The sequence below is a fragment of the Phoca vitulina genome, unplaced genomic scaffold, assembly GCF_004348235.1.
Source record: "Phoca vitulina isolate PV1807 unplaced genomic scaffold, GSC_HSeal_1.0 scaffold4, whole genome shotgun sequence".
NCBI classification, from domain to species: domain Eukaryota; kingdom Metazoa; phylum Chordata; class Mammalia; order Carnivora; family Phocidae; genus Phoca; species Phoca vitulina.
In genome coordinates, this window is record NW_022589707.1 from 38,928,498 (window position 1) to 38,952,562 (window position 24,065).

The window sequence follows — 24,065 nt, forward strand, 5'->3', positions numbered from 1 at the left end:
CTTAATGACAAGGTCGGGTTCCTTCTCTTGCTTCATTGCAAGCAATTGTGAAATTTTTTAACTGATTTTCACCTTTAAAATTTTTACTTATTTTGGTAGTTCATTTTGTCAGGTTTTAGGGGATGGAGATTCTGTGATGTGGTCTTATTTATCCTTAAAAAAAAAAAACCCAAAGCACAATTTTATTAATTAAAAAATTTTTTTTTTAAATTGGTCACCAATTATGGGTAGCTCAGTTGGTTAAGCATCTGACTCTTGATTTGGCTCAGGTCATGATCTTAGGGTCATGTGATTCAGCTCCGCGTCAGGCTCTCCGTTCAGCAGGGAGTCTGCTCCAGATTCTCTCTCTCCCTCTTACTCTGCCCATTCCCCCCCACACTCTTTAAAATAAATAAATAAATCTTTAAATTTTTTTTTTATCTAGGCTCCATGCCCAATGTGGGGCTTAAACTCAGGATTCTGAGATTAAGGGTCACATGCTCTACCGAGTGAGCCAGCCATGTGCTCCCCAAAGCATAATTTTAAACATCTAAACCAGAAACTCTGGGTTCTCAATCTGGGCTGCATATCAGAATCACCGGGGAGATTTTACCAATACTAGTGACAGGCTGCATTTCAGAGCCTGATTTAAGTGATCAGGAGGGGCTTAGACATCAGTGTTTTTATTTGCTTGTTTGTTTAAGTCTTTCTAGTGATTTATTTAAACGTACAAGCAGAGCTGAAAACCATGAGCTGGACTTTGTCTTCTAATTGTTCATAATTTGATACACATAAGCACCATTTAGAAAACATTTTATACCTGTATTAACAAAGGCAAAATATAAAAAACAAATTATTTATACTCTGGTCAGGGACTCAGAGTATTTCTTGAGTAGCAAAGGAAAGAAGAGATGTGTATGGTTTTGCTTCAAGTATTTTTATCTAGCTGGATAATGGAACTAAGACATCTGGAGGAACCAGGCAAGCACTGTGTGAGGTAATGCCCAACTTCAAAGACAGTTCTAGAATCCTCCCATGGGCAAGGAAGGCACTGTCGGGTGCTGGCATTCTGACTTGGACAAGGTGAAGTTCAGGATTTAGTGAGGAAGGTGCTACAACCAATAAACAAAAACGGACACCAAAGAATTAGTCTAACTCCCCTGGAGTCACGCTTCCCATCCCTAAGTTCTAACTTATGTGGTATTATTTAAAAATGCAGGAGGTGTTGAGGTGAAATTGATGGCTGGGATTTATTGTTGGGGACAGTTTTTGAGGAGAGGTTCAATCTGGGCTTTGAGGAAGGGGCGAGGGGAAAGGCATTCCAAGTTTGTGAAGGAACTTGAACCACGGCATGGAGTCATAGTAAAATGTTTTCAGATTTGGAAGGCAGTAGCAGACACGCTGAAAGATCACCGAACTCAGAGGTTGAGGCTATAGCCATTGGAGTTCGGAGGCTGAGGCAGGTCTTCATAACCAACTGGGTGGAGAGAGCGGACGTGAGGCAGGAGCTCAGGGCGTCTGAATTTCCTGCCCGAGAGACTGGCATCATGGTGATGCTACTGACTTAAATGGCAAAGCTTAAGTGGCAACCAAGTTTGGACCTGGGCTTTCAGAGGAAGGTAGGACATCCAAGGGTGGAAGATCAGGTCTGGCTGGAGCTCAAGACCACAGCCCAGGTGAGCGACCTGCACCTGAAGTGTAATTTAAGGAGGCTGCTATCTGGAGATGAACGCATTTAGCATGTTTGCAAGAAAGGGAGTAGAGAGCAAGGTCTCAATCAGGAAGAACCAGGCAGAAAGTCACCCCATGTGCCCCTGTGATTCACAAACCCCAGGGGAAGGTTTGGTCAGTGACATGTAACGGTCAGGGGAAAGGTGAGGGGGACTGTCGAAAGTGATCTCATGCAGAACCCTGAAGCAAGATTTTAAAACATCTAAAAACTTTTCGACAACTTAGACTGTCAAGCCAAAGCAAAAAGCCCTAAAATTGGCCACACACTCAGTGTTAGCAATGATGTGACAGTTCTGTTCTCTGAAAAAGGAGATGTGATTACCCAGCAAACCGCCCAAATGTGGTTTGTGTCCCCAGTGCTGACGTCAGACCATCCACACTCCTCAATTCTCTATCAACTTGAACCACCCTGCTCCAAAGGCGGCATCTCCATTTCTCCATTTTGTGCCTCTGGAAAGAAGGGTGGTGATGATGAATGTCACTGTGTGTGTGTGTGTGTGTGTGTGTGTGTGTGTGAAAATGCAAATACACATATGATGTGTGCTTGTATAAAAGGTCTCAGGCATCTGATTGACACATACGAATGTAAGAACAAATAAAAATATCAACTCTAGGATGGTACCAGTCCTAATTCCTCTTTTGGTTTCTTCATCATGGCCACTAAGCACAGATTTTCCAGGTGAACCCATGTTATTGTAGAATATTAGAACAGACAGAAAATGTACCGGTATTCAGATTCTGGAATAGCAAACAGCAGATGTAGCCTCTCTGTAGCTGGTTCCTCATGATCGAGGCTGCTCTACTCTCCTACCCACTAGAACTCAGGACAGATATCCAAACATGGTCTCTTTTTGAACACACCTTTGTTCATCCTCCAGGAAGCTTAACTTTTCATGGCTCCCAAGTACTCCAGAGGGTGGAGCTGAGCGCACTGCTCCTGGTAGGTATGGTGGAGACAGAAGAGAGATAGCTGGTCCTCACACAGCCATCTCTGGCAGTACGGACATTTAAGATTTCTAAGAACAGAGCCATTACAAGAAAGCTCCCAGGGTTCTGTGGGGGATGTGCCTATAACTATAAGCAGAGCTCGTACAGACTGACTTCAGGTATGGACAGGTACTCCCATTTTATACAGCAAGGAGGACAGTGGTGGTGGCTCTTCAACGAATGTCACTTTGTTTTTTCTTTAAGATTTGCCCATATTCGGTGTGGAACAAAGACACACATGCTCATCACAGTGATGTTTCAAGGGACAGAAGCCCACCAGAGGTGGTGTAAGCAAAAGGGTTGGGGCTGTGTGGTAAAGGTCCAGGTTTCTCCAGGGGAGGAATCCCAGGGCAGGAAAGTAGGCCTCCAGAAAGGGAAAGGCGGCCTTCAGAGAAAGTTTGTGGGTGCCCTGGTGACTACACAGTTCCTCAGTGGGACTTGCTTCTCTTGCGTATGGCTCAACATGGCCACTCCAGCCGACTCCTTGCGCTCAAGTACCCACCACACTTCACTTCTTCACTTTCTTCTCTTCCTTCCGTCCTGCTTCCTCCACTTCTAATTGGCTTGGCTCATGTATTTAAAGAGGTGGCTGGAGAGGAGGCCTCATGTGGGCAAAACATGGGAAGCTTCTCTCCGTGGACAAGGCAGCACCCCATCACCAGCCATGCAGATCTATCTATATCTGCAGGTATCTTAACATCCGCCAACAAGTGTATGAGACAGAAAACCCAACAGGTTCAACCCTACTTTGGCATTGAATGATTTAGGCCAAGAAGTATCGACTATGGAATGTAAACTTATTAATCACAAAACCACTCAAATATTATGCATAGCAAACTCATCTTTCTCTTCTGCATTTGTGGTTTCTCTGAAAACAGAATTAAACCAGGCCAAAGAACACAGCCACCATGAAAGGAGCTAGTCTTTCTCGAATGCTAGGAACACCCAGGGCAATGCCATTACAGAGGTCTTCTGGTGCTTCAAAAATTAATTTTTGTTTAGGTTTTAACCAGTTTTTTTTTTAATATTTATTTATTTGCATTAGAGAGAAAGAGAGAGAGCGCAAGTGTGGGGAGGAGGGGCAGAGGGAGAGAATATCCAAGCAAACTCCTGCTGCACGGAGCCTGACACGGGGCTTGATCCACAATCCTGAGATCACGACCTGAGCCGAAGGCAAGAGTTGGATGCTTAACCAACTGAGCCAGCCAGGCGCCCGGTTTTAACCAGTTTTATATAGATTTTGGAGCTAGGCTGCTTGAGTTTGTAGCCTGGCTCTCCTCCCTAACAGCTGTGGGATCTTAGGTCAGGGGCTTCCCTCAGTCTACACCTCAGTGTTCTCATCTGTGATTTGAAGATAAAACAGTACTGGCCTTACAGAGAGAGTAGGACGATTAAATGTGTTCATATTGTAAAGGGCTTAAAATGATGCCTGGCAAACAGTATGTGTTCCACAAATGATACTTATAATTGGCTTATTCAATTAAGCAGAAATGCACACAAACATCTTTAAGAGAAGCACTTGATAAAATACTTTAAAAATAAGTTTATTATAACTAACGAATATAAAATCTGACAGATGTTTTCAAACATTTTTGCAAAAAAAGTAAAACCCTCCCCACAAGATATAGAGTAAGAACTTGGACAGAGTTTTACATGAACACTAAACATGAAATTCTCATTCACTGGTTGGTCCCCAGTGGCTCTGACACATTATATTCTAAGTAAAGGCCCATTAAAATTAACAAACCAACAAACTACTTGACACTTGCTTTCTACTGTCATTATGCTGCTCATTCAAAACGTTTCAGGACAAGGACAGTTAACACAAGACTGCATGTGACAGGTATTCAAAGTGCACGGATCTATGAGACCACAAACACTCGAGATAAGAATACTGGGGCTGGAATTCAACACTGACTTAAAAAATTAATCCGAGGAAATCTATGTACATTGTAGCCTTTGGCATCTGGTCTAATGTTTTTCTTCTTTATAGAGACATCATTTTGTTCAATCTACTAACCAGACTAAGTCAACCTTAAATGCATGTCTCATCTGACACAGATTGTCCACAGCCAATTTCACGTGAGGTAGTTGGGCTGTTTACTGACATTCTAGTGAAACTGTCATGACACTGGGGACTCAGACATCAAACATGCCATGACACTGGCTCATTAGCCTTCTGGGAAGCAACAGAATACTTCTATCACCCTTCCTGTCATCCCTGACTCCACACACACCTATGGAGAGACACGTACACAGGAGTCTGTGACGTCATCCATTTCCCAAGGAGTGCCAGCCATCCCAGGGTGGTTGCTGTTTATAAAGTACAGGGAGGAAATACTGACCACACTTTAAAATCTATGTAATAGAAAGAATGGTGCTCAAAACAAGCAGGATTTCTTTCTTGTGTTCTCACATAGCTTAGCTGAAAACATCTGTTCACTCTGAAAGAGAAGTGACTAAAAAGGGAAACCAAAAAATCTTGCAAACTTTTGCATTACAGAGTAGTGGTAGGTTTTTTTCCTTTTAATGAAAGGCTATATCAAGACAGTGGAGGAGAAAGACCCATGCATGCGTCAACTGTACCACCACTGACCACTGAATCATGCCCTGGAGTCCCTCAGCGCAGCAGGGCAGCGAGAAATCACGCAAATGGCCTCGGCACACACGACTACTGGCTGCGACAGGGCGGGGACCGGAGCGCTTACAGAGAGGGTCTGGTGAACAGCATGTTCATGGAGTTATTGAATGGATCCCTAACAACCTTATAATTGATAAGCAGTCTTAAAATACCATTAGACAGCTACTGAGTATCTTCTGATGTCATTACTATGAAAGCCCTGAGTAAGCAACTGCAGGTTACAAAGGGACATCCAGAAGCAGAACGTAGTTCTACATAAAGCCCTCGACATGCGCTTCCCAGGGACACAGGTTTAGCGTACACACCGACGCTGCCGTACAGCCTGTATGAGATCACAGAGGGCATCTGAGGCCAGGCCCTCTAAGACCAAACACTCCAGCTCAGCTAACAGAACAACGGCTTAAAAAATACTTCACTTACAAATTCTAAATCTAAAAATGTAAAAAAGGTTGGTACCTTAAAAAAAAAAACAACAACACAAAACATAAGAATAGGGAAGCTGAAGAGTTGTAAAACCTAGGACTAAAACCAGAACAACTGATTTTAATCAATGATTCAGAAATGCACCATTAAGTAAACAACTTCTCGTGGGATGTAGTCATTTAAATAGAAAAAAAACCCATAAAAATAGTTTTCTTTCAGAAAGTTGCCTCACATCATCTTACATTGCTCATGACCTTCCGACTCTTTCTACTGCCTTAGATGTTTCTTCACATGTATGACTTTCATCATCAGATTACATCTCCTTAATACGATGCCTCTTACTTCAGCTCCCTTATCTCAAATTTAATAAAGAAAGGTGTACTCTATTTACTGGCTCCTACCATGTATTTTTCTTAATTAAAAGCACTGTTCCGAAAATATAAAGTTGAAAGCATTAACTTTTGGGAAATACACATATATCCAATTAAGAATCAAAAAGAGAAGCCTGCACACTTTTCCAGCAGCGCTCATCAGAGAGGTCACTTTCCGCACACGGCGGCCACCTGCTTTACAGCTACAAATGGGAACGGAGGGTCTTTAAAGAAGCTCCGGAAGTCCAAGAGGGGAACAGAATCCACACTGATTGGACACCTCACCCGGGGCTAGGTCTGTACCAGGTGCTCCCCAAACACATTAGGGGATGCTGCCGAGGAATGGGGCCGAACAGCTAAGATGGGCGATGGATTTGGTGCTCGGAGGGGCTCTGCTGGCAATCTTTCGTAAAAGAAAACAGGAGAGGGAAGCGGTGAGGCTCAGCTATCCCTTTTCGTGCAAACCGACATTTGAGGAAGCTTTATGTTCGGAATGACATGCATATAGTGATGACAAGGTGCCTCAAGCCACTACTTACACATCCTAATGAACACCACCTTTCAAAGTCCATTCCCCAGGGACTGAGATGTTCCACATCCTGAGAGCCCTGCTTCTAGAACTCCCTGCAGGGCCGGATCAAGAGCTGACAAGAAAATCATCTCCATCTCACAGTCATAAGTTGGTTTTGCCCCCAAAGGGTATCCCTCCAACTTAACATTTTTCACCAGGATTAGCTATAATGAATCAAATTTACTTTCAAAGGACAAAAAAATTGCCATCACAGAAAGGATTTTGTTCCGTTGGACAAATATACATTGATCCCTCCTACGTGTCAAGTCTGGCCTCTCCTGTGGGGAGAGGTGCACACATGATGAGATGCTGTGTTTGCAAGCACTTTGTAAGGGATTATCCAAATGTTACTTCTTAGCTTCTACTGATACCTAGAAGACAAATTACCTTTTTCTTCAGGATCTCTCTAAAGGTTACTCTAAAAAAGGACTCCTAAAAATGTTTTGAGCAATGAGAGCAAGGTGATTCCTCTGTCCACAAGCATACTAGTGTTTTCATCTCCTCTCACTGTCTGGGGGGAAAGAAAGCTGAGATGTCCCAGAAATCTTGGAGGAGCACAGAGAAAAGGTCTTACTATCTTTTCTCTTTGTTCCCATCTTAGGCAGTACCTGCATAGTAGTACTTGAACTAGAAGCTACCACCATAGATCCAGGAGGAAGGTCAGACTGTGCCAAACTTCCGGCCAAGTTGCATTTATCACCTAGGATATCACCTAATCTAAGCTTTTATTTAGGACCCTCCGAGCTTTATAAATCTCAGGCAAACTGAACATGCTCCAGTGAGGAAAATACCTGTCAAAAACCTTACCCCCTTTCTACAGGAGTGCGAAAAGGTGGAGTACAAAATACAAGCTACTCAAGTTATTCAAGCTATCCTGATCTGAGTTCCCAAGGATCCTAGAGAATATTAAACCCTTCTTCCCCAGAAAACGGAGTTCTATAAACCAAGGCAGTACCTAATAAATGTGAAAGGGCCATGCCGAGCAGCTTTCTGTGTGTACTGGGAGCCTCGGCGGCCAATTTGTGGTGTTTTCAGTGTGGCAGCCCCTTCTCCAGGAGCCCACGCGAGGTCACCTGAGGTGAAAGGGGGCAGCAGCAGTTGCTCAGGACAGATACTTACAGTCTCCCAGGGGCAGCCCCTCCCAACCACACAATGCCTAAAGTGTCCCCAGCCAAGGATCAAGCAAGAACTGGCTGTTTTTTTCTTTTTCCCTTTTAGAAGGCTAAGTCAGGGGCAGGAAGTCGGAATTATCCTCTAGTTCTGCCATCATACTCACACTAACCAGAGGAGATCCACGCTAACTACTCATGGAGGCGAGGGGGAATGACACCAACAGCAAGTGCTAAAATACAAAAGAATCAGTATTATTTTAGCACCTTTTTCCCCAGCCCTAAAACATTTGTTTTTCTAAGTTTAAGCATTTTCCGGAAGTCCTTAGTGACTGGAGTACCTGTTTCATTAACCTGAGCTAAATAAATGCTAATTTGTTTAAAGACAAACAAAAGACAAAATCAAAACCCCTCTCTGCATCAACCTCTGCCTAAAGAGAGGGTTCTCTTTGCCCTAGGAAAAGCATCATCTGAAGCTGTTCAGGTAGCATTCACCTGTGCCCTTTGAAGGAGCTCCCCTTCTACTCTGGGGCACTACCTCCTGCTGGAACTTCTCTTCTAGAAGGAAGCAGCCCCAGGTGGGACAGCCACCATGACTTCCCGCCCACACCCATTCACGGCAGCTTGGCCTACTAGCGTCTCCTGGCATCACACACTCTTCAGGAGAATGCCTACCCAGCACTGCTGGATGCAAGTTTAAATCCTACCTTTCAATTCAGACACAGTCCCAAAGCTTTTGAGCTTGATAAGCAGCTGTAGCTGGCTTGCCCTGCACGACTGGCAATCATCCCGAGATTGGTCAGACGGCACATTCAAAACCATGGTCCCTGAGTGCAACGTCCACGCCTGCTGGTTGGGTGCTGCGGCCCATGCAATCAAGAAAACTGTGAGTAAACTTGCTCCACTTCTCGCTCTCCCTTTAACTATTTCGATGAAAGCATCTTCCTCTCTGGGAAAAGAAGAACCTATCATTTAGTTCATGCAGAAGATGGGGAGTCCTGTAAATTAGAATTTCAACTAGAATTCAATCTTGTGGTTCTTCAACCCTGGGTGCAGGAGAATCACCCGTAAAGTTTATTCAAATGCAGATCCCTAAGTCCCACCCCCACTATTCTGGTTCTTCAGGTCGGGGTGAGGCCGGGGAAGTTGCTTTTTGAAGAAGCACTCCGTGTGACTTTGATGCGGAAGTGGTCCAGATCACACTCTGCAATGACCTGCATCCTCTAACTAGAAGCTGTGTGACTGCGAGCAAATCCCTCAACCTCTCAACCTCACTTTTGAAATGGATAACAAGCCTGGATGTCACAGTTTCACTGTAATGTCCAATTCAGATGACACACGGGAAAGCATGCTGGCAAAGTGTGGGCACTAGATAGGGGTCATCACAGATGACATGTCGCTTCGCTGCCTTGGGGTTAGAGCACCACTCATCCCTTAGGAGCCAGAGTCTCCCCTCACATAAACAGGGATGGCACTCCTTGTGTCTTCCTCCTCCCACACTGACAGGCCCACACCAGTGCCCCGAACACCTGGACGACACAAGCTCTTCTTGCCTACAAAGCCATGGAGAAGAGTATTCTGTGAATGCCTAGGAACACCAGACTCTACATTTCAATAGCTTCAACAAGGGGACTTAGCTTCCCCCCAGTTTTTAGTCTAAGTTGACTGAAACACTGGCTATGTGTTATATTCCTTGATACAGAATTTGCTCATCTTCAGCTTGGGTTTGGGAGGCTCATTAAAAGTAAAAGGTAAAAACAAAACACAATACCGACAAATTCATTTGTTAAATCTGCTCTTACAACTTGCTGTTCAATTCTAATAGAACAGCTATGATTTGGTTTCCAGGAGGCCCTTTGAACTGAAATATATAGCACCTTGATTTTTAAACACACAAAAGACATACGCATTTAAAAAAATTATATATAAAAGCACTAGGCTTTGCCTCCTTCTCTCCATCCCCCCAAGGAAGGGGTTGGAGAGGGCTGAAGCTGCTGCTGGAAATTAAGCAGGGCAACAAAACACTTTAGCAGACTTTATTCCCTGAAGTTAGGAGGCGGCGCGGTCCTGCAGGCATCATACCACCTCGTCAGACTCCAGTCCGTGGACCTCGTATAAAGTGTCCAGGATCGCCAGCTGCTTTTCCATGGCAGGGAGGTAAAGGCTGAGGTCCCTCTGCATCCCAACACTGAAAGCTGCTTTCTGGTGGTCGCCTTCCTTTATGGTTAATGCGGCGACAAAATCTTCATAGGATGGAGCTGCCCTCAGAGCTAACTGCAAAAGAACTGCCCGTGAGAATCCGCAGCATGTCTCCTGCTGTTGCCCGCCGTCCTCTTATGCACAAGTGCACATGTGCACACACACTCACACACATACACAGCGATGAGGAGAGCAAGGAATATACCCTTCCAATCCATGCACGCTAAAATTATATTTCAAACACCAACACAACAAATGCTAAGGCTGGAAGAAGCAAGTGTGTATTGGGCCATCCTGGGGATGAACGATGCCAACAAATCAGGGAGTGCTGAGAGAAACAAGTTTGAGGAAAGCTCCCTCCTCATGCCCAGTGTGATCCAGACTATTCCCTCTGCATCCTCAGAATCCACCGCATGCATGTTGCTCCCACAGTCGTGTTCCCACATGGCCAGCCTTCCAGGGCCCCTCACTCATTTGTGTCCCATCTCCATAGAGGTTTCTTTGCCTATCTCTCTTTTTCCCCACATGGATATTTCCTCTGCACCCTTGAATATTTTCTAAAATGGAAGGGAGCTCACACTTGTTGTTTGTTTGTGCACTGATGCTGTAACATATTTTATCCCAGTTAATGTGTATAAGGACGCTATGCAGTAGATATCCCTATTTTACAGATGAACATTATATAGCTAATGAGTGTCAGAGCCAGGGTCTGAACTTAGGAGCGACTCTGTGTGTTTTTCAACCATGTTGCCACACCGTACCACTTTCCTGGTGGAATAGTTCCTAGGCTCTGGATAGCTCTCTTCCCTTTGTAGGCCAGCTCTTCCCTAAGCTTGCCAAAATCTGCTGTCTGGGATCCACTGGCTTGGCTCTGCTGACAGCTCTGGAGACTTTGGAATCTTGAATTACTTACTCTACACTCTTCTTGAGCTTCCTTATTCTTTAAAAGTCTTTGACAATCAAGCCACTGCCCTTTTGCAATTGGAGAGTGACTGGCATGATCATGCAGTGGTTAAAGCACAGGCTTGGGTGAAGGAGACCTAGACATGAATCCCAAATCTTTCACATGTTAGCTTGAGAAATTTAAGCAAGCTGCTTAACCTCTTAGAGCCTCCATTTCCTCATCTGTAGAAGAGGACTGGTACCACTTTCCTTATTTGAAAGATTAATGGAATACGTATGACATATTTAGCCCACTTTCTAACATGTACCAAATACTCAAATAATGGTAGAAGTATATGGGAGAGAGCAGAGAATGAAGGGAAGGTGATTATCTAAAAAATAATGTGAGAAAATCTCCTAGAACTGAAGGATATGAGTCTTCAGATTTAAAGACCTACCCAGTACTCAGCATAATGAATGATAAAGACTAAAAGGAGAATATCATGAAATTTTAGACTGTGGGGATAAAGATCCTGGAAGCATCAAGGGGGTGAGGGGCAGTTTATATACAATGGAACAGGAACTAGAATGTCCTTAGATTCTACAGCAGTAACAGTGGAAGCTAAAGAACAACAGAGGACTGCCTTCAAAATTCTAAGAGAAAATTGTTATTAACCTAGAATTCTACATAAACCAACGCATCGCTCTAGAAAAGAAGGGCAGAATAAAGACACTTTCAGGCATGCAGGAACTCAGAAGTTTAGCTCCCTTGTACCATTTTTAGGAAGCTACTAGAAGACACCACTAAAACAAGGGATTAGATCAACAAATAGGAAGTAAAAAAACCTGGGAAGTTAGTGTGAGATGGGGATTCAGCACAGTAAAACTTGTAAAGAAGAGTCCTAGGTCATAGCAATACAACAGGCCTGAATAGCTAATTAAGATTGGCATTGAGTTTAGAAAGTTCTGGAAGGGAAGTCTCCAAGAAAACAAAACAAAAACCAACAGAGATAACATGATACATCTATGGGTTCACAATGATGGTGAATTTTGGCTCATCTTCATCATGTTAACTTGTGATATAATTATATTGGGAAGGTAGAGGCAGGGGAAGGTAGGTAGTGATAGTGAGGTCTAAAGAAAGCTAAATTCTAATCATAACAGAAAGTCAACATTATTGACTAAAATTGATGAGGCCAAAAAGAACAGCAAACATTGTTAGGATTATGGAGGTACTGGAAGAAATAGTCACAGTAGTTGAAAGTGGCAGCCTCTTTGAAGTGAGTCTGGGAAGGTGTGGCCAGAAGGCAGGGACTATTTTTTGTTATAACCTTTTTGGACTTTTTGATAGAACAACAAAATCAAGCCCTCTGCACGTGTATTTAGGTACAATATAATTTGTGAAAAGTTTTCTCGAGAATGTATTTCTCAAAGGTTCCCAGAGGACTGTGATGCAGTCAAGTCTACCTGGGAACCAGTGATTGAACTCAACTGAAGAGGAAACCAAAAGGTCAAATAACAAATGGCTAGGATGCATGCTGGGGGTACAGCCTGGACTGGGCTTCCGTCCTGTGAATTACAACCGCCTGAAGATAAAAGTTCACTATTTGGCTGGTAAATGACTCAAATTCCTGGAGTGTAGAAGATGATTCCCAGAGCAACTGAGAGCAGCTAAAGACTCTGCCCCCTGCTGATCACTTAGCACACTGGGAAACAGTCTACTTTCTACAGTAGGCATGACTCGCGGAGTAACAGAAGAGAGGCTGGAAGGGCCAAGCTAGCTCTTCTATGCATATGGCTGTTGGCAAATGCTCAACATAATCTATTTTCTTAAAAACCAACAACTATTAAAAACTATTGGCAATAATATCAAGAGCCTTCAGAATGTTCTTCCTCTCTAACTTTGGGTGTATTACTTCACCTCTTGTATCTCAGGTTTCTTTGTCTATGACAGGGTAGGTAAGAGAACATACTTTGCAATTATGAGATTACTAACTGTATGTAAAGCACTTAACAGCTGGTGCATGGCAAGTGCTCAAAATTCTAAGTTCTAATAGTTCTTGGTATTAGACATAACAATTCCACTTGTAGGAACCTATTTTTAGGAAATAAAAGAGTTTTAGTAAAAAATGTATGTAAATGAATGCTGTTGTATTTGTAACAACAGACTCGGAAACAGCTTAAATTTCTAACACAGAAGACTGGCAAATAAATCATGGCACCTCCATACTAGGGAAATATTATGCAGTCACTAAAAATAATTATTTTCAAAGACCCTTATGGCATTTAAAAATGGCCATGATAGAATCTGTTAAGTGGGAGGAAAATAATACAAAATTATACTACAAGCTAATATCAAAAAATTTACATACACATACAGAGTATACAAAATAATTTTACAAATGTAACATGTAGATATAAAACTATAAACACCTAGAGATATATACTTAGATAAATATAAAATTAGATAGAACAATCTTAAAAGAATACATAAATATACATAAAAATAAAAGCTAAGAAGGTAAAACACAAAAATGTTAAAAATGGTTATTATGGAGTGGTGAGAATATGGACATTTTAATTTTTTCCCTTTCTATTCTTCCATGATTTCTATATTTTTTTTACGAGTCTAGATTACTATATACTGGGGAAAACGCTATGAATTAAGAAGTCCTCTTAAAGACTCTTGCTTAGGTTAAATTTTCTGCTACACTTGCATTCTTGTCGGCAACATCTCTTGGATCATTACTATTTCAGGATTAAACTCTGACTTCTAGACCACAGCAACCACAACAAGACATTTATGTTTCTTGCAAATAGGGCAATTCAGTGTTTTTATGCTTTGTCATCTCACCAGGGAGGCTGGGTTTCAGGCACCTACCAGCAATCGGTTTACTTGGGGAGATCACTGAATGTACCCCCTGCACTGCCTAACTCCTCGGCGGCAGCCTCTCCATCACGGCCTGCAGTGCAGAGCGTGGTGATGTGGGCGATGCGGGCGATGCGCACTAGCCCTGCCCACAGCGGAGCTGGGTGTAGACCCGGGCTCTGCCACAGCTTCACTCTAGGACTCGAGTGAACAGTTCTGAACTTGCAGAACAGTGAGAGTATATCCTGAGGATTAGCTAAGATAATGAATGTGGAAGTACCTCACACTGTGCCTGGTCCACAAAGCTGTCCACCAGCCACGTGGCAGCTCTCGTGACGATCATGCCACACGTACTGAAGGTAAGCGTGGGCACTCTGCAGCTGCAATGGCGCTGGCTCCTACTGCAATGAGCGCCAGGGTACGGAGCTAGTCATCTCCACGCGTTCAAGACACATTTCATTTCCCTGAACTTTACTTCTTCCACTGTCAATTCTTCCCACTTTCTTTACCTACCCCCTAATAAATCATGACCTAAACAGTTCTTACCTCAGGCAAATAATGTCTCCTATCCTTTAAATTAGTGAAAGACATGTGCCAGGCTATTTCTAACCTAAGACCTTTCACGGAACACTCACTCTGTGGCGTTTGCTAGTGTGTCTACACAAGATTCTACCTTTTCACAGGTGTACCTCAGGCTGACCTCTCCTCAGATGACGGGAGAATCACTGAGGACTGCTGACATAAAGGGGCCTCTACTCCTGCTATTTTACAAAGCAGGCTACTTGATTTGTGCGGGGGACTAGGATTCCCAGGTATGTGTTCTTCTTAGGTCAACATGCTGGGAAGGAAGGAGTAGCGGGGTAACAGGAGCCAAAACACATGAAGACAAACACCTCCAACAATGAAAAAAACTGACTAACAAGAGGTTTCTCAGGAGCCCTAGCTGCTAGTGCAGCCAACTGAGTTAATATTCAAAGATAAAATCTGACTAAGCGGAAGAAAAAATCAACTAAAACCTGAGAATTAACAGGACCGAATACAATGGGCAGTAGAGGAAGCTATGAGCTTGAAGGCACCACTGGTCTCTCATCACTGCTGAATTTTAGGCAGCTTCCTGCCTATCTCTGCACTGATCAGAAAGGCAACCAAAACCTCCACACGGTCACTGGAGCTGGACAGGGAAAAGCATGCTAACAGACTTTTCTAGTCTAGACATTTTTTATTGCCAACATTTCCATACAACAAAGACCTACAGACTTAAACAGACAACACTGTGTTCTTATTCTTGAGAACAAAGCAAACAGAAATGCCATGCACACGAAACAAACAAAACATATTGCTGTGACCATCAGAACATTAGAAAGCAGGAGGATTACTTACCGCAAAAACCCCTCGAACCACCCAGCCGTGGTGCTGTCGTAATGTTTTACCATATGCGTTATCTTGAAAAGAAGAAAAACTCCATGAACCACGATTTCACCGGAATCTGATGTGCTATTTATAGCACCTCCTTTCTCAAGTACATGGTAGCATGATCCTATTGGTATTACGAGCTGACGAGAAAAGTCTAATTACAAGATTATGTGCCCCTAAAAGTCTTGAGTAAGGAAAAAGCCTACACAGATTTTTTTTTTTTTTAAGAAAAACAGATAATTCCATTCTTACCTTTTGTAAATGTATCTGAAATTCAGTCTATTACCATGGTGGGAAAAGTCCCATCCATATCAGGAAATAAGGGGGGGGGGGGGAGAATATTGGAAAAAAATACACTATAAGAATATAAAAATGCAGTTCTCTGAATGCTGTGTGACCCTAAGTCAGTCCCTTAGATGTCCTCTCGGTTTCCCTCTTTGTAACCTGATCTCTGAGTGTCTTTTCAATTCTAACATTCTATTCTGGGATGTCAAACGTTTGTCCTAGGTGTCCCTATGACCCTGGATATACAGTATTAAACCAAGAAACCTTTAAAACTACTATGGAAAGAATGGCTTGAAGTTACTAAGTTACTTATAAAGGACTTTGTGAGACCTATTAACGAAAATCATTCATATTCTAGATTTTTTTTTATTTTTTAATTTTATTATGTTATGTTAGTCACCATACATCATTGGTTTTTGATGTGGTGATCCACGATCCATTGCAGTATGTGCCCTCCTTAATACCCATCACCGGGCTAACCAATCCCTCCTCCCCCCTCCCCTCTAAAACCCTGTTTGTTTCTCAGAGTCCATAGTCTCTCATGGTTCATCTCTCCCTCCAAATCCCCCCCCCATTTTTCCCTTCCTTCTCCTAATGTCCTCCATGCTATTCCTTATGTTCCACAAATAAGTGAAACCATATGATAATTGACTTTCTCTGCTTGACCATATTCTAGACTTTAAAGATAAAAACCTATGATTTTTGTTCCAATGTGTTTTAAAATGAGATTCAAAAACTGGCATATAATAATTTTAATTACAAAAAAATCTCAAGAACAAAATAATTGCATTTTATGCAAGGGATGTGTTCCTGAAGGATCTGAATAACACATTGCAAAATTCAAAACTGTTTTTTCCACAGGAAGAAATGCATTCTCCGGAGGCAGAGATCTATATCACCACAGTGCATGTGTATCAATGCTCCATTTCATTTCTAAGCGGCATCTTCAGTGTTTACAGAGTGCTCATTCCTAAATAATAGCACAGGGAATCACAGGGATTGTCTGACCTTCTTCTTCATGCTTTATCACATCTAAACTTTATTCCAGGGGCGCCTGGGTGGCTCAGTCGGTTAAGCATCTGCCTTTGGCTCACGTCATGATCTCAGGGTCCTGGGATCAAGCCCTGCATCGGGCTCCCTGCTCAGCGGACAGCCTGCTTCTTCCTCTCCCGTCTGCCTGCTCCCCCTGCTTATGCTCCCACCCCCCATCAAATAAATAAAATCTTTAAAAAAAAAAAAAAACCCGAAAACTTTATTCCAAACTTAAGTATTTTCATGTGCTCGTTTCAGCACCAGTATAAGTGCCACCATTTAATCAATGCTTAAGTGACATTATAATAGAAGTATTTTAAATTATAAGAGCAGATGTTAAGATAACAGAAAAGCAGACACCAGAACCACAGCCACAAGTTTATGCAGTTAGCAACAATGTGGCTCACAGAATACTGCCAAAGGATGTCAGATATCTGCATTTTACTGGCCATGTGGCTGCAGCTTAAACACATTTTACAATTTACTCAAGCCCTCTAGCTTTGAAATCATGTACTTCTTGTCAACTTTTCTTTTTAAAATTTGGATGAGGCTTTATTAATACTTTTAGCACACCCCACTATCAATTGTACATAACTCAACTTTGCACAAAATACAATTTGTATTTTATATAAGACTATACATTTGAAATGTAACAGATTTCTCTGGTTATCTAAGGTTTTAGGAACAGGTGGAAATGCCAGCCCCAAGAAGTATGAAGAAGACTCTTACAAACAGCCTAAAGGAGAACTCAAGATACAATTTAATTTTTTTCTTAGAACAGTCTGAATAGACTTAGGGTGTGCTCATAGATATAAGTCTTCCATGTGAGCCACACTTACAGTCTATCTGATTCTCCAAGGGGATAGATGGTATCAGGGACACTGTAGGCGGTATAAGACCTTAGCAAAGAAAGGGTTGCTGGCCCACTAAGTGGATAGTGCAGGTGGGCAGAAAATAGTAGGCACCGCCTCTGAGGTAAATCAGGAAGACAATCAACTTTCCACCCATCCTTTCCAAGAAGTCATTTGGGCTGGCAAGATATTGTACAGGTCCATGGGTGCTCACTCCTGAAGTGAGTCACAGAGATAAGATAGTGGGAATACTTTATTTCTTGTGATCTTAATCTAGGTGAAGTATTAAATGACATTATAAATAAATAGATGGAATTCAATGACATTAAAATCTGGCAGACATCCACGATGGAAGGAGGCTCTACCACGCACCCCATACTGTGCAAGGTGGGGGAGATCCTTGGGTGATTTTAAAATCAGTCAGTCCATTGCCCTCAGGAAGTCCCTGGGCTTATGAGAGCCAGCCATTTAACAAAGTGATATTATGTAAACTGACAACTGCTAAAGATGTGTATACAGTGCTTTCTGTAGGAATAAAAAGAAGACAGAAACGAACCCAGCCTGAAGACATGTGGACAAAGAAGTCTCAAAGGCTGGGTAGGGCAGAGAGAAGGGTGGTGGCTGGGGCTGCAGCCTGCAAGCACCAAGGAGCTGTGAGAGATGGGGGCATGCTGTGCAATGGGGAGTAGTTCACTGAGGCTGAAGATCACTGGGGCTGGGGCCAAATGGTGAGGACCTTTATATGCCATGCCAAGGATTCTGAAATTCCCACTGGAGGCCCAGTGGCACTTCTAAAAAATAAAACACTTAACTGTTTTTTTCTAATTTCACAAGTAATGCATTCTCATTGTTCAAAGTAAGGAAAACACAAAAAGGAGGGAACTAAAGAAACCTATAATCATGCCTCCTAGAGACAACCACAGTGGGCATTCTGGGGGTATATTCTCTTAGTCTTTTTTCCTACACAGTCTGTACTATGATCTAACAGTCATGATCATTTGGTTGGGAACTGTGGTAGAGAAGTAACAAGGTGAGATTTACATTTCTTGACGGTATGCAGCAAATGCAGCTGTCTTGGTCCTTCAGTCTTCAGCTCCAAAGCGCTCCTGCTGGACAATCTACCTGTTTACAGAGGTTCTGGATCCAATGCTACTCCAACCTCAGGGGCTCTGTACTTTTCCTACATGTTGCTATTTAAGTTAACCTTTCAAAAAAGCCCAGAAACCCTTCTCCATGCTGTCTTCTTTAGGAGAGCAGGAAAACAAGGGTGCTGTGAGTCCCAACAATGTGGGCAGTCTGGTGTAAGGAAGGGCGAGTGTTTGTACAGCAGCAGGATCTGTGTACTCCTGCCTGGCCCTCCTAGACGAGGCAGCCATTCCTTGCTGGGCCTGCACGTTGCCAAGTTTGCCACAGTGCAAAATGTGCTCCAGCAAGTCTAACAGAAGAAGGAATCAATCAGAAAATTTGGGCTAGGTCCTGACTCAGGTCCAGGAAGACCACTCTTACAATTTAAAACCAACAAATGAGAGAAAACTCATTAACACACACACACACACACACACACACACACACACACAGGCGCGTGCGCACGCAACTTGCCAAAAGTCCTTAGCTGACTTCTAGGGCTGCAAATATCCCTGCCACATGAGGCTACATTAAAATAAAATGAAGTCTAAGCATGACCTATTTTGGTTACCTAGAGAAGATTAGATAATGAAATACATTAATCTTCACTGTAATATCCATTCATTATCATAACGGGTGTTCTATAATTTGTAAGTATTTTTGGCCTCTGAAAGACATAAATTATCCCATCCCCTTCTCCCAGATCTTTGAGATGTGTCAGTTCCTCAGAGACTGAATCCAAATTTCTGAGTAGGAAGCCTTGACAATCACCTTGCCCAATTCTTTTCCTTTTACGAAACAAGAAACCGAAGACCCAGAGAGATGGCGACTTGGCCAAGGTCACAAAGCTAAAAACAATGAGAACTTGGGGTATTCTTGTCACATTAAACCATTCTAAAAAACTAATGTTCACTCTTTGTGAGACAAAATAATGAAAGTGAAAAATGTCCATTTTCCAGCAAGAATTAGAACCTTATTCTATTTATGGAACAAAATAAATGTGATTTCTTTACTGGTAACTCAGAAATGTGCTGAGGTATGTATGTATGTATACATGTATTAAAAGATTTTATTTTTAAGTAATCTTTACACCCAATGTGGGGCTTGAACCTACAACCCTGAGATCAAGAGTCACCTGCTCCACGGACTGAGCCAGCCAGGCACCCCAGAAATTTGCTGAGGTATTTAGAGATTGATTATGCCTAAACCTGTTGTAGCACGTGGGAGAGAATAACTTTTCAATTACTGTTGGTAGATAACTGTTCTGTCCAGGAACTGCATATATGACAGTGTTTCTCTATTGTCAATCTGTAATTGCTAAGAATTTGTCAAGTTACTTTGGGCTGTGGAGAAGACAAAGGAGAAATGCCAATCTAAGTTTTAAGAGTGAGCTTAGTAGATAAGCAAAGCGGGGAAAGGTGGAGTCAATCATTCACTGAGTTTAGGAGATGACAATCACCCCAGCTCTGTAATGAACTATGCAGTCAGTCCTTGGCAAGAATTAGGAACCAGGAGAGGTTGAAAAGTGAATAAATCTGAAAAATAATAACTGAGTGAAAAATAATGTATACAATGGGACACCATGTATATGAGTTTAAAATATGCAGTACAATTCTAGATGCTATTTATAGATACATAAATATATAGTAAAGTATAAGATCATGTATTATATAATAATAAATAGCAAATTCAGGATGAAGATCTTCTCTGGAAAATGGAAGGAATAACAGGATTAAGGGGTGGTACATGGGTACAGTCCTGAACTGTTTTATATATTTGGTCAAGTGGTAGATATTTGCTAAATATCTGAAATATTTATAATAAAACAAAAAAATAAACAACAAAAAAACTGAGCTAGCTAGGAAAGTACTGAATTCTTTAATAGTGACTAAGCTTCAAGCAAAATGAATTGTATGAAGAAAAGCCAAATCAATAACCAATGGACAGAAGTGAAACAAGTATCCAGAGACACCCTTTGTTAACTTTAGGCGTCATCAAGACAAAAACATGTGTTATAAGCCGAGTCTGCCATTCGAGAAAGGTGCATGTGGCGAGTAGTTTGGGAGAGGGCCTGACTTGATTCCTCTTCCACAGTATTTTCAGAATAACTAGTCAAGTTACGATTTGATTGTCAGTATCAGGTCATGAGTTCTGACTTTAGCTCTCTCACACAGCCCTCCTTGTCTGGGAAAGCTTTTTATATTAAATACATAACTGAGCATCTTATTACCAATTTTCCCATTCTGTGCTAGAGATCTTGGTTGGATGAGTGTTTACCTGACATTTATGGAATCATTCTGAGGTGAGGGATGCGGCAATATGCTGTCCCGCTGAGGGGACCGTGCAGAGCACGTAACACTTAGTACAATGGTGCATGAAATGCCAGAACAACTTTTCTGCCTTCTACTTACAAGGAGGCTTTCCAAAAGCTCTTTTTGATGTGGCGTCTGCGAGTGGAGCGGCTCAGCTAGAGGGTAGGCCATTCAACATATCTGCCTTGTGGACCTAACTCCTCCCTTAGAACGAACTCTAGAGAATGCCATAGGACATTTAAGGGTTCAGAGCAGCTCTTGACACAAGACCACCCCACAGTCCACTCTGACCATCATGACAGGAAATCCAAGTGGTGGTTCAAATGCAAAAGGGGGCAGTATAAAGCCTAAGGCCTCTTTCCAGATGCTGGGAACTCATTCTAGGTTACAGAACTTCAGCAATACAATGACTATACATATATTCTCCAGAGATTTAATAGATGTCAAGGTTTCCATTGTGTCATTTCGGATTTTTTACATTATCACCTCTCATTTTCAAGGCCACTAAGATTACACAAGTTTTATCAACATTTATGAACATCTACCTTTTAAGCAGTGTTTTCAAATTTGGGAATGCCAGTCAAGGTTTATCCTTAATTTATCCCTACTACCTTGTTGTTTCTAAGTTAGGAAAAATGTTGTCACTGGAGAACTAGCTAATTATCCTGAAAAGGAGGCAAAATTAACTGATGCTGTGGCACTAATCTCAGTGCTTTTATTCCAGTTTATTCTTTAATCACTCAGAAGCAATCAAAATTCCCAAATAATCAAAATGTAGCCTAGTACAGGTTAGCCTCAACGTCCTAGCTCTACTGAGTGCGTCCCAAACTTTGACCTGGATTAGAATCACCCAAAGGAGGAATTGTAAAGGGAAAAAAAAAAAAAAAAAAGAATCACCCAAAGGATATGCTAACATGGATTGCTGTGCCCCATCCCTGGTGAGCTTTTATCAGCAGGTGCTGGGTGGGGCCTGGCAGCCTCCATTTCTAATAAGTTTGCAGGTAATGAAGATGCTCTCCTTGGACCATTCTGAGAACCACTGTTCTAGATTTGAGACCCCTGGGAAGGTATTTATCCTCTCTAGACCTCAGTTTACTCACTGTCAAAAAGGAGTATTTGTAAGATTAAATGAAATGTTTCTCAAGAACCTAGTGTCATTTCTACACTGGGTGGTCTATAAACGGTAGCTGCTATTACAATAACTCAAATTCAATTTTAGAATCTAAAACATGCAAGCTAATTTGCCTATATAAATATAGGCATAAACCCTTTCTTTTACCTACATTCCTAAACTCCCTCATTTCAGACGAGGTATCGGTTCTACTTATAAAGGCTATGATTTCAAAACGAGAAGAGAAGCTGTTGACCCAGAGAAATCCACATCAAGGAGCCTATGGGCTCTACGTAGTTAATGTGCAAACACTTCTTATAAAGCTGTATTTGTTTGCACAGAGCTTGTTGTGTCTACAACTGGAAGGGAGGGTGGGTGGTTAGGAGAACTTTTCTTTACACTGAACAATGGCAGGAAACTAGGGACCCCTAGAAGTAAAACTATGATTTAAATCATGAAAATTTCTGAAATAATCCTGAACATCAGGATGAAAATCTCAAGTTTACAGCCCTCGTTTCCCTCCCATTGAAAATAGTGCTGAAAGGGGAAGAGAGGGAAAGAAAAGCTGAGACTGACTGTGCTTATTTTGATTTCGAAGCAGCATTTCCCCTTCTAGTCTCCTCTCTCTTCAGAAGGGTCCAGACTCCAAATCAAGTAAAAAGAAGGTGAGAAAAAGGACAGAATTAGGGGCAGAGGTACAGCAGAAAGGGGATATCCTCAATTTCCTCCGTACCTCCAGGGGCTAAGCTTTTCTTTTTCACTTGTGTGTCCAGTAAGCAGCTGGGTTCTACTCTGCCTCCACTCCAGCGGAGGGGTGAATGAGGTCAGCACTCACAGACAGCCTGGTCCCTCACACAGACAGCCATAACAAAGCAACAGCATCATGTGACCTGTGGAGCCCACCAGGCACACTGCTGAATCCCACAGCTTCTGTATTTCCTGCAGTAGAGGAGTCTTCATCCCCGTGTAAAATTTCCACGCTAAGAAGTTTATGGAGAGAAATTTCTGGCTTGGCACCAGAGCTTTGTAAACTTCTCATTTCTGATTTGGAACAAATAAGCTCCATTTTCTGACAGGTTATCAACTTCTTATGTCATAATGATGAAATATAAACAAGAGAAACTAGCCTCTATTAAGTATTTATTATGTACCACTTTACTAATCTTTTTATGTGCATGAACCTATTTAATCTTTACAAAAAACGTTTTTTAGGGAAATGGTATCATCATTCCCATTTTATAGATGAGGAAACCGGGAAACAGAAAGGGTAAGTAGATTGCCTAAGGACACAATGCTATCAAGTGGTGGAATCCAGAGAGCCCAAGATCTTCATCAGTCCACATGTCATAAAGTTCCATGATACTGATTAGGGGGCATGAATAGTTACAGTGAAAATACTTTTAGTACTGCAATCAGGACACATGGGGAGAATACAACAGACTGTCCTAGAAATTCAGGGATGTATGAGAAGCCCAAAAAATACAGGTAGCCCAGGAATGGTGGAGAAGACCTTTTGTGGGAGAAATGAGGACTTTTTTTTTTTTTTTTAAGATTCTGTTTATTTATTTGACAGAGAGAGACAGTGCGTGCGTGTGAGAGCATAAGCAGGCAGGCAGGGAGAGCAGCAGAGAGAGAGGGAGAAGCAGGCTCCCCGCCGAGCAGAGAGCCTGCCGCGGGGCTCCATCCCAGGATCCTGGGATCATGACCTGAGCTGAAGGCAGACACTTTACCGACTGAGCCACCCAGGCGCCCAGAAATGAGGAGTTTTGAGGCAGGGGGCTCAAAGTGACTCTGCTTCAGATCTTTTGTGGCCTTAGCGTGTATTTTAATCTCTCTAAATTTTGGATACCTAACCTGCAAAAATGGATTGATGTAAGGGTTAAGTTGTCTAAATTCTTCATAAAGTGTTACAGAAAAACCAGTTTTTATTGTTTCACGGCACATCAGCAAGTTTCTAGAGAGGAAGGCCTGAGAAAGTCACATTGGGGCAGAATCCCTCAGGACTCATGGCCCAGAGGGAAGAGCTCACTCCTGACACCAACAAAACGCTGCAGTGAATACTGGCTCCCCTTCCACAGCAGAAGCATCTAATTCATTCATTTCATTATTTTTAACTATGGCTACTTAGAGCTTGACCATGTGCTTCTCTACATCACAATAATAGAGGGCTTCAA

At 42.3% G+C, this 24,065-nt stretch overlaps 1 protein-coding gene across 1 annotated transcript in view; it reads right to left on the reverse strand.

Annotated features, from left to right (window-relative positions):
* Positions 1-3,963: 3,963 nt before the first annotated feature.
* The window catches only part of PLEKHA8 (pleckstrin homology domain containing A8), a 55,706-nt gene continuing 35,604 nt past the window's right edge, over positions 3,964-24,065 (reverse strand). Inside the window, exons 13-15 of the mRNA XM_032401856.1 lie at positions 15,143-15,204; positions 9,898-10,086; positions 3,964-8,761 (exon numbers count right to left, since the gene is read on the reverse strand). Coding sequence (XP_032257747.1) covers positions 8,732-8,761; positions 9,898-10,086; positions 15,143-15,204 — 281 coding nt within the window. The 3' untranslated portion in view covers positions 3,964-8,731. The remainder of the gene's footprint in view (positions 8,762-9,897; positions 10,087-15,142; positions 15,205-24,065) is intronic.